This window comes from Lepisma saccharinum, chromosome 13 (assembly GCF_977018435.1).
Source record: "Lepisma saccharinum chromosome 13, izLepSacc3.1, whole genome shotgun sequence".
NCBI lineage: Eukaryota > Metazoa > Arthropoda > Insecta > Zygentoma > Lepismatidae > Lepisma > Lepisma saccharinum.
In genome coordinates this window covers 47,350,950-47,367,357 of record NC_139241.1, presented here as the reverse complement: position 1 = coordinate 47,367,357, position 16,408 = coordinate 47,350,950, and the positions used below count along the sequence as shown (strand labels likewise).

Here is a 16,408-nt window from a genome sequence, read left to right as displayed (position 1 = left end):
AAATACTTGTTAGTCAATGATATCATTGTTCCAAATATGTGCTTATTTAGTCTTTTTTTTTTACACATAAAATGTTTCTGAATTTGAAATATGTGTTCATTTTTTCACTTGAGGCAAGCAACCTAACCGCGCTGACTGAGCGATGAAAGTGTTAGTTAGATAGGTCTACTTTCTGACTTGGGAGCCGCGGAAACATCTTGAAACACTAAGGGCGCCATGAAACGAAAAAGTTTGGGAACCTCTGTTCTACGACGTACACTGGCCAGGCCAACAATGGCAGAAAAGCACAGGCGTGCGGACCGGAAGGGGGGGGGGATGCCTAATCATGGGCATCCGCAGATTTTTTCACGGAGAGACAAGCAAGGTATTTTTCCATGGGGTATATTACCCCGTTAATAGTGTTGCCCCCTCAACAAGCAACACTTGAATTTGAAATTATCGCATTAATATAAATTATTATGACTGACTGATATCAAATTATACGTGTGAAATATATACTTTTAGGTTGACATTCGATTTCTAAAGAGTGGGGTGGCCATCCTTGCCCCTCTTCCAGACGTCCATGTCCCTACAGTATTATACTTTCACCTAGAAATTAGTGTAGAGGAATCTTATCGCCGTTATTAAACGATATTATTTATATTCTTAAAGTAAATGTAAATATTTTCAAGCCGATTAAAGTTCAAAGCAACTACGAGGGAAGGGAGTGCAGTGACGCAACCAGAGGGGGCAAGGGGAAATGCTCCTCCCCAACCTTGGACGGAAATCAATTCTAGGGGGCAAGAGGGGGCAAACATTGAGGTAAAAGAAAGCAAAACCGTAGAATCAAAGAGTAGCAGGAGAAAAGGATACTCAAGATGGAATTAGTTTTCACGTCCTTCTTGCATTATTTCTTCCAGAAGGCCAAGAGCACCTGCAGGGGAGCACGAAGGGGAATTGCCCCATCGATATCAAATTTTATACAAATAAAAATATATCTCGTAAACTTTTCTTGCTAGCTTCGCTCGTAATGTCTGCTTTTCTTACAGTATTGTCAAGTACAAGGCCGTAGCTAGGGGGCGGCAGGAAATAAAAAAAATGTAAAGGAGAATGTCATAGTACCCGATGAAATTTTTTGTGCCATATTAAATCAATATTGTTTTGAGTTTGCAAAAATTTGGATGTAAGAATTTTCTTCCTCGCTTCGCTCGTAATTTTATTGTTTTCTGTAATGTATTGTAAATTACTAGAGAGAGAAGTTATAACTACTAAGTACTTGAGACCCTTGCTGCTAAACAGTTTTTTTCATAAGTGCATGAACACAATTGTTTCGAGGAAAAGGAGCGCTGCACATTTCAGAGACAATTTATTTATTCGTTATGGTGCCTCTATGTTGCTGTATTTATTTATATATATATATATACCCATCAATGCAATGAAACTAAAACAGTGAGATAAAATGAGAGTTTTCTTTCCCGACTGAACTTTCATAAAGGTTATTGTCCCCCTTAAGCAGAGGGTCTGCGCACGCCTATGCAGAAAAGTGATGTAAAATAATACAAGTGCAATTTGCTTTGTAATATTTATGCATCACACTGTATTAGTGTATTTCCTTTTCTTTCTAGCATGTTGATAATGGCCCTGTAACTATATAAGTGCATTCATAGGAGTGAAGAATGTGTGTAACTTCTGCGATCATGCACAATTCGTTCTTCAGGTCTTCGACTTTCGTAATGGCCACTGTGGCGTTCGCTATTTTCCTCCAGTACGGGACAGTTTGCGGATCCTTGGACAACTTCACTTGCGAGGAGATACACCGTTCTAATCTGGTTAGACTCAATGGCTGCAAAATCGAAAGAAACGCCCAGGTTTCAAACTACGTCAAGTGCGTGAACTATGCGAAATCCGAATCTTCACACGTCTTTCAAAACATTACGCAAATGATTCGATTCGAAGAAGTGTTTGACTTCATGAAGGAATACGAATCAGACAACGATACTTACCAATGGTGCGTAAGCGTTAGGAAGGTTCTGTTTTCAAAGTATAGAGGAATGGTCGATAAGAATACCACGTTCATTCTTCACCCAGCAGCTGCTGATATTTTGAGCTTTGTAATCGACGGAAAGCTGGACGCTCGATTTCCCGGTCATCACGCTGTCGGTATCTTGAACTTAGACCCTAGGTGCAAGGGAAAACCAAGGTGAGTAATTTCTCGCTTTGCTACCTTATCCAGTGGTATGATTTTTTATGTCATGTCCGAAAGGTCCAAAAAGCAAGCTTGAAGTATGGTCTTGAAGGAAGTGACGTCACCTGAGCACGAAAGCGCCAATTAAAGAAGCACTCAAGCCCGCAGCGTTTACTATTCACGATTCAAATTATCCGATATGCCATCTGGCGAGATTTTCAAGAACTACTGTTTGTGGGATACTGCGCTGTGCTGAAGTGATTCAAAACACGGGGGAATGTGCGAAAGTGAAACGTCTACTGTTCAGCTTTTGGTTCTAAATCGTTATATGGTTCAGAACAAGTGAAATGTTTTCATGTCTTTCCACCCCGTGGAATGAACAAAATGAAATTTGTAAATAGATCAGGGAAAACAGAATTGATTGGCAGAAGACTGGCGTGGGGGATAGCAAGCTTGCTTCTTGGACCTTTAGGACATAGATTCTCGAAGATTTTCTTATTTGGAACAACTATACTTGCAAGACATTAACACATATTCTAACACAAGTTAGAATATGACGACAGACTCCCTTCCCCCATAACTAGTGGCTCTACAGCCCTGGAAGGGCCTTGGGCTATCTCCCGACTGCCAGTTTCCCTCCCACAATAGTAGTGCTATTGGGGCGTTTCAAAGTAGTACTTGGCAGGTATCTGCTTTTTTTATCAATTGAATATCACTTTTTGACATATTTTGACAATTTTTTGTCGATGTTTTAGCGTTTAGCAATGTTTTTAGTACAATTTTCACTATACTCATTTTTCCCCCACTCGTACTTGGCAGGTATCCTCTTTTTTTATCAATTGAATATCACTTTTTGACATATTTTGACAATTTTTTGTCGATGTTTTAGCGTTTAGCAATGTTTTTAGTACAATTTTCACTATACTCATTTTTTTCTGTTTATACTTGGTAGGTATATCACGATCTTACGTGATACAACTTAACCTATCCTTTTTTTTTTACGATTTTTTAATTTTTTTTACGATCCTAAGTGATATAACTTAACCTATTATTTTTTTTATTTACGCACCGAACTAACCTACAAGGGACTCTGTTTGTTTTAATATTTCAGTATTATAAGGTTTTCACAAATTTTATATAACCTAAAATGTGTTGGATGTTGATTTTTAGTATGTGGCAATTTTTTATGAATTTTAAAACTGCTCTGTGACCCTCTCGTTCTTCACGTCGTAGGCGAAGGACTTCTCCGCAATCAGGATGACACTGCATAGGGTATCCTCGGGCAAGGCGTCGTGGAACTCGCAAACACCCACTCTACAAAAATTCTACTATATGATCTTTCACTGGCTAAGCTAACCTACAAATAGGAATTGGCAGCACTGACTTATAAACCCACTGGGTCTTCTTGGCATGTTTTTTCATGATGTGTTGCCAGGCTATTGGGCATCTTGGCGTATACAATGTATATATTTTGAGAGGGGGGTTATAGCTTTTTATGCTGTACGAATACTAAAAACTTGACAGTGACAACCAACAGAGTAAATAAACCTACATGCAGAAACTAACAACACTAGTTTCTGACAGTGAATTTGAAATAAAATATTAAACAAAATACATGAGTAAGCACTGTGATTACAAATAATACCAGTGTTATGCCCCCCCCCCCAACTCCAACTGGGCAACTGGGGAAAATAATTGTACAACAATTTGTACCTAATTGTACAATACTTGTACCTAATTGTACAACATATACACAGACATAAAAGAGAGAGCCTTCCCGTAACTTACTTTATGCACAATTTATATGATTTTACAACTGTGAAAAGAAAGCATATGTGTTCTGTATGCACACATTCATTCTTATTTTTCGAAGTTGAATGGAAGCACATGTTTTTACGCTCTCGTAATACTGACCTTGCTCCACTGATTTTAAATTGCTTCCATCCGCTTTTTTTTTTTCTGTGTTATTTCCGCATGCACGCAACATTCGCTTTCAATAGACAGAAGGAGTGTTAGTATAGCAGGTTTTGAGTTTACAATTTATTAAATTAAACAATAATTTATGTAAGAATATACTTGTACTTACCGAACACAAAATAATAAAAGCACATGTGAATGTTTGCGTGTGTTCATGTTATATGACGACTGAGTAAAAAAATAATGTTAACTCCCCGAAAGATAAAAGTTCCCGGTTCGACATCAGATGCATGCAAATTTTATGTTTTGCTCTCCAAAATCTTGATTTTTATGTTTGTGCTATTTGTCATACAGCAGAGGAGAAGAGGGGAGAGGAGAGGGGAGGGGGTACTATTAGCGCCATCTATTAGCAAACAATAGAAATAAAAAGTAGGGTCAAACTTTTTCAACACCCAAAAATTTTAAACGTCCTCGCGTAGTAATACGATCTAGCTGAAGATGTTTGAAGGAGTACTCTTAGTCGACGAAGCTAATTGCTAGGGCCCATATATTGCTAAAATGTTCTTTGATTTGCATATTTCTCATACCGCCATATGTTGTTCTAGTTGACTTCTTCCAAAAAAATGCTAATTAGCGAGAGTTAATTAAGCCAGGCAAGTAAAAGAAGCAAATAGGACAATATGTGGCGGCGTGGAAATATGTAAAAATTCGATTCAGAGGTGGATCGAATTAAAATTGGGGGATATTTTGCATTTTTTCCCTATAATGTACAAAACATTTACCGTACATAATCTTTTCCATTTACAACAGTATAAAATAAGAGGAACGTGTGACAATATCCATATTAATTAGGAAGGTATGTCGTATGCTAGGTTAGCTAATTGTGTCTTCTACAGCTTCACTGTTTAGAGGAAAGATGGAAAAAGAGAGCTCTACGGAAACTAACGCTCTTAACAATATTGTACGCCCCGTGAAAATTATATATAAATAAGGCATAATCGTATTATCTGCTTTCATGTCAGATTTTCCCGACCTGTGAGCTGTAGTGTTTAGGCGACAAGCGATGCGCTCAAATATAATACTGTTGACAATATTGTACGCCCCGTGAAAATTATATATAAATAAGGCATAATCGTATTATCTGCTTTCATGTCAGATTTTCCCGACCTGTGAGCTGTAGTGTTTAGGCGACAAGCGACGCGCTCAAATATAATACCGTTGACAATATTGTACACCCCGTGAAAATTATATATAAATAAGGCATAATCGTATTATCTGCTTTCATGTCAGATTTTACCGACCTGTAAGCTGTAGTGTTTAGGTGACAAACGGCTCGCTTAAATATAATACCGTTGACAATATTGTACGCCCCGTGAAAATTATATATAAATAAGGCATAATCGTATTATCTGCTTTCATGTCAGATTTTCCCGACCTGTGAGCTGTAGTGTTTAGACGACAAGCGACGCGCTCAAATATAATACCGTTGACAATATTGTACGCCCCGTGAAAATTATATATAAATAAGGCATAATCGTATTATCTGCTTTCATGTCAGATTTTACCGACCTGTGAGCTGTAGTGTTTAGGTGACAAGCGGCTCGCTCAAATATAATACTGTTGACAATATTGTACGCCCCGTGAAAATTATATATAAATAAGGCATAATCGTATTATCTGCTTTCATGTCAGATTTTCCCGACCTGTGAGCTGTAGTGTTTAGGCGACAAGCGACGCGCTTAAATATAATACCGTTGACAATATTGTACGCCCCGTGAAAATTATATATAAATAAGGCATAATCGTATTATCTGCTTTCATGTCAGATTTTACCGACCTGTGAGCTGTAGTGTTTAGGCGACAAGCGGCCCGCTTAAATATAATACCGTTGACAATATTGTACGCCCCGTGAAAATTATATATAAATAAGGCATAATCGTATTATCTGCTTTCATGTCAGATTTTACCGACCTGTGAGCTGTAGTGTTTAGGTGACAAGCGGCTCGCTCAAATATAATACCGTTGACAATATATTGTACGTATATTGTATTGTATAGGAGACTAGAAGCATATAATTTGGCGAAAAAAAAACCCAAAGTAAGGTCATAGAAAATAGTTAAAAAAAGTGAGCAATTATATTTTGCATTGCACAGCATTTGGTATTAAATAACATACCCCCAAAAAATTTCTGCATTATGCGTTCTGAAAAAAATTGCCCTACGTGTCAAATTACTGTGTCAAGTAAAAATTTTCAAAAGGCACTGTCGTACTTGTGTGCCGGGAAAGCGAATATGTGCGACCAAACTGTGCTCTAAGTGTGGAAAAAATTTTTCTATTGACTACTTCAAGCGACACCAGCTTACTTGCAAGAGCACTGGAACATCTCTACCGCAACCTTCCAAGCGAAAGGTAGAAGTAACCTCCCTCGATGCATCGCCACCTACCAAATGCGTCAAGCTGACGAAGAAAGCAGACCGAATTGCGTTTGAGCATTTATTAGAAGACTTTAACATAACATCAGACAGCTTCTGCGATGTGCGTAGTTTTCTGGAGAGCGAGCGAGCTAAGATAATATCCATCCTCAACGATGCATTGGCTACATACTCCACTAAATTCTATGCCGTGCTATGCTGCAAGTATAAGAAACTGTCTGATGAAATACCGGTCTCAATGGCTCGGGATATGATTTCCATCACTTGGTTACACATCTAGGGTACGACAATGCGAGAATCAATGTCCTGGCGCAGAACGAGGAGCGTTATATTAGCATCAGCAAGTGGGTGCCGATCCCCAACTCAAGCAACAGCATCGAGCTTCGGTTCCTCGACTCTCTGAGGTTCCTCCAGGCAAGCATCGATGCTCTTGCTGGGAAGCTCAGAGACGACCAACTAGCCATTACTACATCAAGTTTCCCGAACTTAGATGTCGCACTCATCAGACGTAAAAGGGTCTACCCCTATGAATAGGTCACAGACCCTTCCAAGTTCGAAGAAGAGTTGCTGCCTCCCCAGGATAAGTTCTACAGCCAGTTGAGAGGTTCAGGTATTACCGACGAGGAGTACAAGCATGCTCAGTCTATGTGGGTTGAGTTGGGTTGCCGAACTTTCGGTGATTACCACGATGCATACCTGAAGCTTGATGTGACGCTTCTAGCATGTGCGACGTTTGTTGTGGTGGGATCATTGGGGGAAATGTGATTCTCCCAATATGTCATCTGACTTACTAGCATATGCGATACGAAGAACAGGTGTGTATGTGACTTACTAGGGTTAGGCTCATGGTAATGAGGTCCTAGTAGCTGAAACGTTGTCGGGGTATTTTGCAATTTTTTTCAAATATGAACACGTTAAACTGGACTGTCTCGGATTTTGAGTTTTGTATTCGCCCCCGAGAAAATTCTATATAAAATAACATACCTGAAAATTATATTCACAGTAGATTCATTTTTTGAGTTTTGTAATTACCCCAAGAAATTCTATATAAAATAACATACCTGAAAATTGTATTTACAGTAGATTGAATTCTTGAGTTTTTGTATTCGCACACAAGAAATTCTATATAAATAACATACCTGAAATTCTATTTACAGTAGATTATCTAATAAATGCAAACCAATTAGATCTGCATTTAACGACCAACTCCAGGATTTTTCAATTAAGTCAGAATCAGGTCGTGACATTCTTAGTTTCTTGGATGAAACGAAAACATCTGTACTAAATATTTTAAAAGATAAACTTGAAAACAACTCTATAAAAGTATACGTTGTTCTGTTTTCTGAATACGAGAAAGTTGATGGCACAACGAGTATTTTTTATCATCGTACAAAAAACCAGACTCTTTATTTGGCGGACGTCGAAAATTTGGACAACTTCTATTATAAAGTTTCCAACGAGCTGGTTAAGAAACATGACGATTTCGAGGCTAAAGGGTCGGGATGGTCTCTATGTGGAAGTCCTCACACGTTAACTGTTTACGTGAACCAATTCTCGCCTCTTCGCGCTTCCAGCTACGTTCCTCTTCCACCGAACATTCAACACAAGAGGGCTGTGTTAAATATACAGAACAGCGATAAAAAGTGTTTCCTTTGGTGTATATTGGCTGCACTGCACCCGATTTATTGGTCAAATAATCCAGAACAGGTTTCTAATTACAAGCAATATGAGACCGACTTTGAAAGTGTAATGTCTGGCATCGAATACCCGGTGACATTGTCGGATATAACAAAGTTCGAAAATCGTGCCGGAAAACGCATCGCTATTAATGTATATTCCTTCACGTCAGATAAATATCTCGTGCATCCCGTCAGGATAAGCGATATCGACGATGACGATGCTCGTGTGATTAATCTCCTTCTCATTTCAAACGAGGATGTTCATCACTACACGCTAATTCGTTCACTATCACGTTTGGTCAGAAGTCAATCAACCAAGCATGAACATTGCATCGAAGTTTGTCCGAGATGCCTAACCACGTTCGACGATCGTGACCGACGTGATCATCAAAATCTTCATAGTCGTCAAATTGCTATCGAGAAACTTGCCAAACATAAAATTTACTGCGGTGACAACAGACCAACTTGCATGTTGATGCCGAAATCAAAAGAGGTCGAAGAATTTAGGATGCATAAGGCATTGTTCGAACATCCTGCAATCATCATTGCTGATTTTGAGTCTTTTCTCAAACCGTTGTCGTACTGCGAACCAGACCCCGAACTTTCATCCACAACACCGTATCAGTTGCACGAAGCCTCGAGTTTCGGATATGTTGTCGTGCGACAGGATAGGATAGATGAACCGTATGTTTACCGAGGACCAGACGTAATCAAACATTTTTTTGAAAAGATGGTTGAAGAGGTTGAGACCATTGGCAGCCTCTTACGCGAATCGAAACCAATGCTTCCATTATCCAGCGATGAACTTCAATCTCACAATAACATTGAAACGTGTCCGGTGTGCGATCAACGTTTCACCGACGAGAACCGGAAAGTATTTCACCACAATCACTTCACCGGAAACTACATCGGTGGAATCTGTAACACGTGTAATCTAAAAATCCAAAAACCTACGTTTGTCCCCATATACCTTCATAATGGCAGCGGTTACGACTTCCATATCTTAATTCGGAATCTTGGATATGATAGACAAAAGATAAATATTCTAGCAGAGAATGAAGAAAGGTACATCAGTATCAGCAAGCGAGTATTGATTCCGGGAACAAACGAAACTGTGGAGATGAGATTTTTAGATTCTTACAGATTTTTATCTGCGAGCTTGGACGCTCTTGCAAGCAAACTTTCGGCTGAACAATTTAGAATAACGAGAGCTAATTTTCCCACCGTAGACATAGAAATGATTAGACGTAAAGGGATTTATCCTTACGAATATGTTAGCGATAATTCTAAATTTAACGACGACACTCTTCCACCTCAAAAAGAATTTTACAGTCGACTCAGAGAGAAAGGAATCACGGATGATGAATACGAACACGCGCAACGGATGTGGGACAAATTAGGATGTAGGACACTCGGCGATTATCACGATGCCTACTTGAAACTGGACGTGACAATACTCGCGGATGTTTTTCAAGCATTCAGGAAAACGTCGGCGAATATTTACAAATTAGATCCTGCATATTTTTACGGTCTCTCGGGCTTAGCGTGGTCTGCCATGTTATTACAGACAAAAATAAAACTCGAATTGATACCGGACGTGGACATGTTATATTTTATCGAGAGGGGGATACGAGGTGGAATGGTGCAATGCGTACAGAGACATGCAAAAGCAAATAACGTTCACATGACAGAAGAATACGATCCTAACGAACAATCGAAATACATATTTTATGTGGATGCAAATAATTTATACGGACATGCTATGATACAAAAACTTCCTTACGGCGGGTTCGAATGGGTGGATACCACTTCCATTAACATTAATAATTTCAACGACTGTGAATTTGGCTTGTTTATAGAGGCGGACCTCGGATTCCCCGACCATCTACACGATTACTTCAAAGATCTACCTCCTGCACCCGAACTAAAATGTTCGCCTGATTCAAATCAACGTAAGCTTCTGTTAACATTGGATAGGAAAGAGAGATACGTTCTCCATTACAAAAATCTTCAATTCTTAATTGAGAAGGGAGTTCAAGTAATAAATGTGAGAAGAATAATGAAATTCAAACATTCCGAGTGGTTAAAACCTTACATTGAAAAAAATACGTATCATAGAACACGCGCCACGTCAGATTTAGATAAAGATTTTTTTAAACTCATGAATAATGCTGTTTACGGAAAAACAATGGAGAATGTCAGGAAGCACGTGGACGTGAGATTAGTTCCCGATTCAAATAAATGTAGAAAATTGATAGCATCGCCGACATTCAAATCACGAAATATATATGATGAAAACCTGGCCCTGTTTGTGATGGATAAAAAAATAATCAAGTTCAACAAACCAATCTACGTGGGGGCGACGGTTTTGGATTTATCTAAACTGCATATGTTTGAATTTCATTATAATGTCATGAAACCCTTCTATAACGAAAATATAACACTTTTGTACACGGACACGGACAGTTTTATTTATTCCGTACAGACATCTGACCTCTACAACAATTTGAAACAACCGAAAATGATTGATCATTTCGACACATCTTCCTTCCCTCAACCAAACAGATTTGATCTCCCTTCTCGCAATAAAAAAGTGCTTGGTAAAATGAAGGATGAATGCAACGGAGAAATCATTCTGGAGTTCGCCGGCTTACGTTCCAAAATGTATGTGGTGAAAACAGAAACCAGCATCACCAAAAAAGCCAAAGGTGTTGGTAAAAATACCGTGAAAAACAAGCTTGTGTTCGAGGATTACATCAATTGCCTCTATTCACAGTCGAGGATTCTACGTTTGGAGACAAGGATACAAAGCGTAGACCACGTGCTTACCACAAACAAAGTTAAGAAAATTGCGCTGGATCCGCATGACGATAAAAGATGTATTTTGTCTTGCGGAATCCACACGTTGCCTTGGGGGCACTGTCGTTTAGAAATTAGTAAAAATTGTAGGCAATGCAATTGAAAAAAAAAATAAACTTTAGCTGTCTCACATACACGATAAATAACTAGCAAAGGACAATGAATCTTTTTGGTTTCCGAAAGCAAACAATGGAGGCTGTACACCGCACGACGACAGATCATGAATTTCTACCTTCCGTGTTACCTAAACTCAACGGTCTGTTGATCATTCACCTCAACAGCATTTGGACGAAATTGGATGACGATGTGGGCAAGATGTTTTACGTCTTCAATAACAATTTACATTTCTACGAAATTCCGATCGACGGGAAACTTCAAATCACCGTGAATCCGGAAAACGCAGGCGAAATCAAAATTTCTACCGGCAAGAACATTTTTCGAATCAAGCACGACAAGATGCTTTCTAACATTACGTACGATGTGTCTGCAGGAGATTATCTTTACGTGGAACTCCTCGGAGACTACGACAAACTTATTCCTCTCTTCGTAGAATTACGAATCGTCTATCCTATTATAAATAACCATTAACAAAATGCCTAACGACATTTTCGGCAACACCAAGCGTGTAGACCACGCAGAAGAGATTCTCATGTTGGACATTCGAGTTAAGAAGTTAAGGACCGATTTAATCGCTTTGCAGGAGACCTTAAACAAAAGTTTAGAGTCGGAAATCGCTACGCTCCAAACGCAATGTCTCGACCCCATTCTGAAAATCGATTCCGAACTAAAAACGCTGATAAAAAATTATGTCGACGTACCTTCTTACGACAACGTTCAAAATATACAGTTGAGCGTGGATTCGCTTCAAAATGATTTGGCCAAATTACAGCAATTTCAATCGAAAAATGAAGATTTGGAAAAATTGAAACTCGAAATCGAAGAACGAACTTCCGCAATAGAAAAGAATTTCTCTGAACTTCAAACCGTCGTGAACGATATAGACGCAGAACGCTTGCATGTCGTCGTTTCCAAATTACAAGAAGAATTCACCAGCACGTTGGAAGAAATTAAATCCAAGTTGCAGACTTTGGAAGATACCATGACGAACCTACCATCGTCGGACGAACTGCAGGTCATCGGTAAAAGCGTCGCGAACATAAAAATTCAATTGGAGGCCTATCAAGATTTCGAACACATTCAAACCACCATCGCTACGCTTCAGGCGTCCTTGGAATTGATCAACGAAGAAATTAAAAATATTCACGCTGAAGCGAGAGCGTTGACGAGCATTCAAGACACGTTGAGCACGGTTCAGCAGAAGATCGAATATTTAGAAAATTTAAACGTCGAAACGAATCTCGCTCATTTTCATCACGTACTCGACAACATACAGGGTGACTTGGAATCGTTACGGACGAGCGTGCCTTCGAGCGAAGATTTGGAAAAATTGAAAACGGCGGTGACGGCACTATCCGATTCGAGCGACATCAAAAGTTCATTGAGCGATCTCGAGAGTAAAGTGGCCAATCTCCCCACCTCCAAAGAATTGCACGCTTTGAAAAGAAACATATCTCGAATGCTGAAACGACTAGAAACGGAAACGGCGAACGTGGAACAGATTCGAGACGAAATTAGTTCGCTGGTGTCGACGCTGCCCACTTCGCAGAGCGTCGCCGACCTTCACACGCAGTTTACAGAGATGCGAAGCATCGTGAGCGATCTTACCGAGAAGAGCTCGAAATTGAATCAAGTCGAGAACCTTCAGAACATCGTCGTCAACATCAGAGATCAAGTTGGAGTGCTGGAATCCACGCAGGAATCGACGCTGGCCTCTTTCGGTGCCAAGTTGCAAGAACTCAACGAAAACTACAAGCAGTTGAACGTGGAAGTGAAAATCAAACCGTCGTTTTCTGTCGTAACGGATACCATAGTCGAGCATTTGCTGCCCATCGAAAATAAACTCGGACAAGTTCACAGTAATCTGCTCGGCGTCGACACTAAATTCGCTAAACTGCATTCTCTGCAAGCCATCGAAATCAACAGCGTACCCAATCAACAGAGAATCTCCACGTTCGTCGAAGGTAACAAACTGTACATGTTGCATCCTTATCATCCGTACTACAAGTTTCTCCTCGATGGTACGATTCAGATAAACGAATTTTCGTACTGGTCTCACGGTAGAAAAGCTAGCGTTCCTACCATGACTTTGATATCGAATCGTGGTGTCCAGAAAGCAGGAAACATTCCTCTGGCACGTTGGAACGAAACGCGCAACATATATGAAATACACGAAGACGAAGATCTCACCGTTTTCGACGTGAGTGCCGGCGATAAGCTGATCATTCAAAACACGAGCGAAGTGCCACCCTCTTTGAATCCCATCACGCTTGTGCTTCTCTTGAAACGTAATCTCTAAGAAAATGTCTAGGCAAGCCATCGTCGAAGAATTGCATAAACCTGCACGCCGTAACTACGAACGTTTGGCTGTGGTAACCAAGGGCATCGACGACCTCTGGCAAAGTGACCTCGTGGAGATGAGTAGCGGCAATTTGAAAAACATACATAAATTGAACAAGGGCAACAAGTACCTCCTCACCGTCATAGACACGTTTTCGAAATTCGCATGGGCTCTACCTTTGAAGGCGAAAACGGGAACGTGCGTCACGGAAGCATTCAAATTAATTTTTCGCGAAAGCGGCAGACGACCACGGTTTCTGCAAACGGACAACGGTAAAGAATTTTACAACGCCGTATTCCAAAAGTTTATTCAAAAACACAAGATTCAACATTATTCGACCTTCAGTCACATCAAAGCCAGCATCGTGGAAAGATTCAATCGAACCTTGAAAACACACATGTGGAAACGATTCACGCTTCGGGGAAATTACAAATGGGTCGACATCCTGCCGGAACTCGTCGACACCTATAATGATACGGTACACAGAACGATAGGCATGAAGCCAGTTGACGTTACCAAGTCCGACGAGCAGCGTTTAATTTCTACAGTTTACTGTCCAAAGTACACACCCACGACAAAAAAAGCTAAATACAAAATTGGAGACCAGGTGAGGATCTGCAAATTCAAACGCACCTTCGAGAAGGGATTCACAAAAAATTGGAGCACGGAACTCTTTACGGTGGTTCGAGTTCTACCCGGAAACCGACACACGTATATAATAAAAGATAGTAGCGGCGAGATTTTGAAAGGAAGATTTTACGAAGAGGAACTCTCTAAAACGAAACACCCCGACACGTACCTCATCGAGAAAGTATTGCGTAGGAAAGGTGACAAACTGTTTGTCAAATGGCTGGGACTTCCAGAAAAGAGTTGGATCGACGCGAACGAAGTGATCTTGTGAGTACGTGGAACGTGGTGAAGCGTCTACCGGATCCGGAAAGTCAAACGAAGAAAAAGAACGGCAAGTTGCTTCCCGACAGCATCCGCTGTCTGATCGTAGGTCCTTCGGGGTGTGGGAAAACGACACTGCTCGTGGACAATTTTCTCCTCGCACCGAATTGGTTAGATTGGAAGAACAGGCACCTGTACGTGTTCTCGAAAAGTTTGGAGCAATCCAAATACCAGCAACTGATGAAACTGTACGATGGTCTGGACATTGCAACGTTCGCCTCGGAAATAAAACCACTCGACGATTGTCGTGAAAATTCAGTTGTTGTGTTCGACGACGCCATCCTGGAAAATCAAAATGAAATTCGCAACTTTTTCACGCAAGGTCGTCACAAAGGAATGGATTGTTTTTACCTAGCTCAAACGTTTTCCAAAATTCCAAAACAGTTAGTACGCGACAACGCTAATTTCATATGTTTGTTTCGTCAAGATCACACCAACCTCAAGCACGCGTACGATGACTACGTAGGCGGAGACATGAACTACAATCAATTTTCGGAAGGCTGCTCTACTTGCTGGAATGGTGACGATTTCGGATTCGCGACGATCGACATGACGAGAAAACCCAACGACGGAAAATACAGAAACAAAATCAACGATTTTCTAAACGTTGCAACGTTGTGAGAAACGACGTATATAAATAACGTCATGACGAAACGAAAAATCGAAGACGAAAATCTCAAGCTTCGCGATTACCTCGCGAAACGCTTCAAAGGTTGGAAATCCGAGAATCGCGGATTCTACGAAGAGAAGAAACGTCAGGATCAACCCGTGATCGATGCCATCAGCAGTCTAGGTAAAGAAATTAAAAGTGTCACGGAACAAAATAAAAATTTGATTAATGAACTCGTACCGCTTGCAGCTAAAAGTTACGCCGTACCCACACCCATTTCGAGCATTCCTTCGACACCGTTCGAACTGAAGGATGCACCGGCACGACGTCGAGCCATAGGTAGCACGTCGTCTTCGGATAAAATCGAGTTGGGACCTTTGGCACGAGACTACCTGAGCACGGGGAAATTCGACAAGGATGAAGTGTTCGGATTGTATCCCAGCATGGAAACCAGCGAAGGCGGCGGTGTGGTGTGGAAGATTGGGAAATCGAAGGTGACCTTCGAAGGCAACGACATTAAAGTCAATTTAGGCGACAAGGATAGTTGGAACAGGTATCCGGGTACGGTGGGACTGTGGGAACTCGTCGCCAAAAAGCAGCCGAAAGATTACACCGACGAAGATTACCAAAGTTACAAGGAAATTCTGATCATGACGGATGCCTTGTACCAGAACAACGACGCCTCGCAGAATAGGGTGAAATCGAGCAGCGGCGAGAAGTACAGGAATCTCATCAAACCGATTTGGAACCAGGTCAAAACGGGCAGCGGCGTCAAACGCTACAACACGTTACCCAAAGAATTCGTTTGGGTGGACGACGTTAGGAAACTCGTGGACCGATTGTTGGTGATAGCCGGCGAAGAGAATGCAGGCAACCGTAATTTCTACAACGAGAAGGTTGGCATCGTGGACATGATCAGCACGAAACTTTCCAACTTCATCGTGAACGACGACAAGGGCATAGGTTACCTGATCAAAATCATCAACACGCTGCCTCCGAAATTTTGGAACGTGGCCGAAGGAAAAGGACTCGTGAACGACATCATCAACAAGTTACCTTTCGAGATGCATCTACCTGGCTACCAGTAGTGCGGGCCGGGTACCAAACTCGAGAAAAGATTGGAGAGAGGAGACAAGGGTGTGAATCCGTTGGACGCCGCATGCAAAGATCACGACATCGCTTACAACACTACGCAGACGGATCTGGATGCACGTCACGAAGCAGACAGAAAGTTAGAGCACGCAGCTTTCGAAAGATTCGTGAGTAGAGACGCATCGTTGGGTGAACGGGTCGCCGCACTGGGCACCACCATCGCCATGAACACGAAACAAAAATTGG

General features: G+C 40.9%; 1 protein-coding gene across 3 annotated transcripts in view; it reads left to right on the top strand.

Annotated features, from left to right (window-relative positions):
* LOC145997257 (toll-like receptor 2 type-2) overlaps window positions 1-16,408 on the top strand; it is a 63,904-nt gene that overhangs the window by 10,705 nt on the left and 36,791 nt on the right. For 2 of the 3 annotated variants that reach the window (XM_083134110.1, XM_083134108.1), the window contains exon 2: window positions 1,605-2,179. The exons of the other annotated variant lie outside the window; for it this stretch is intronic. In XM_083134110.1, coding sequence (XP_082990236.1) covers window positions 1,656-2,179 — 524 coding nt within the window. In that variant the 5' untranslated portion in view covers window positions 1,605-1,655. The remainder of the gene's footprint in view (window positions 1-1,604; window positions 2,180-16,408) is intronic. 3 annotated transcript variants of the gene reach the window in all.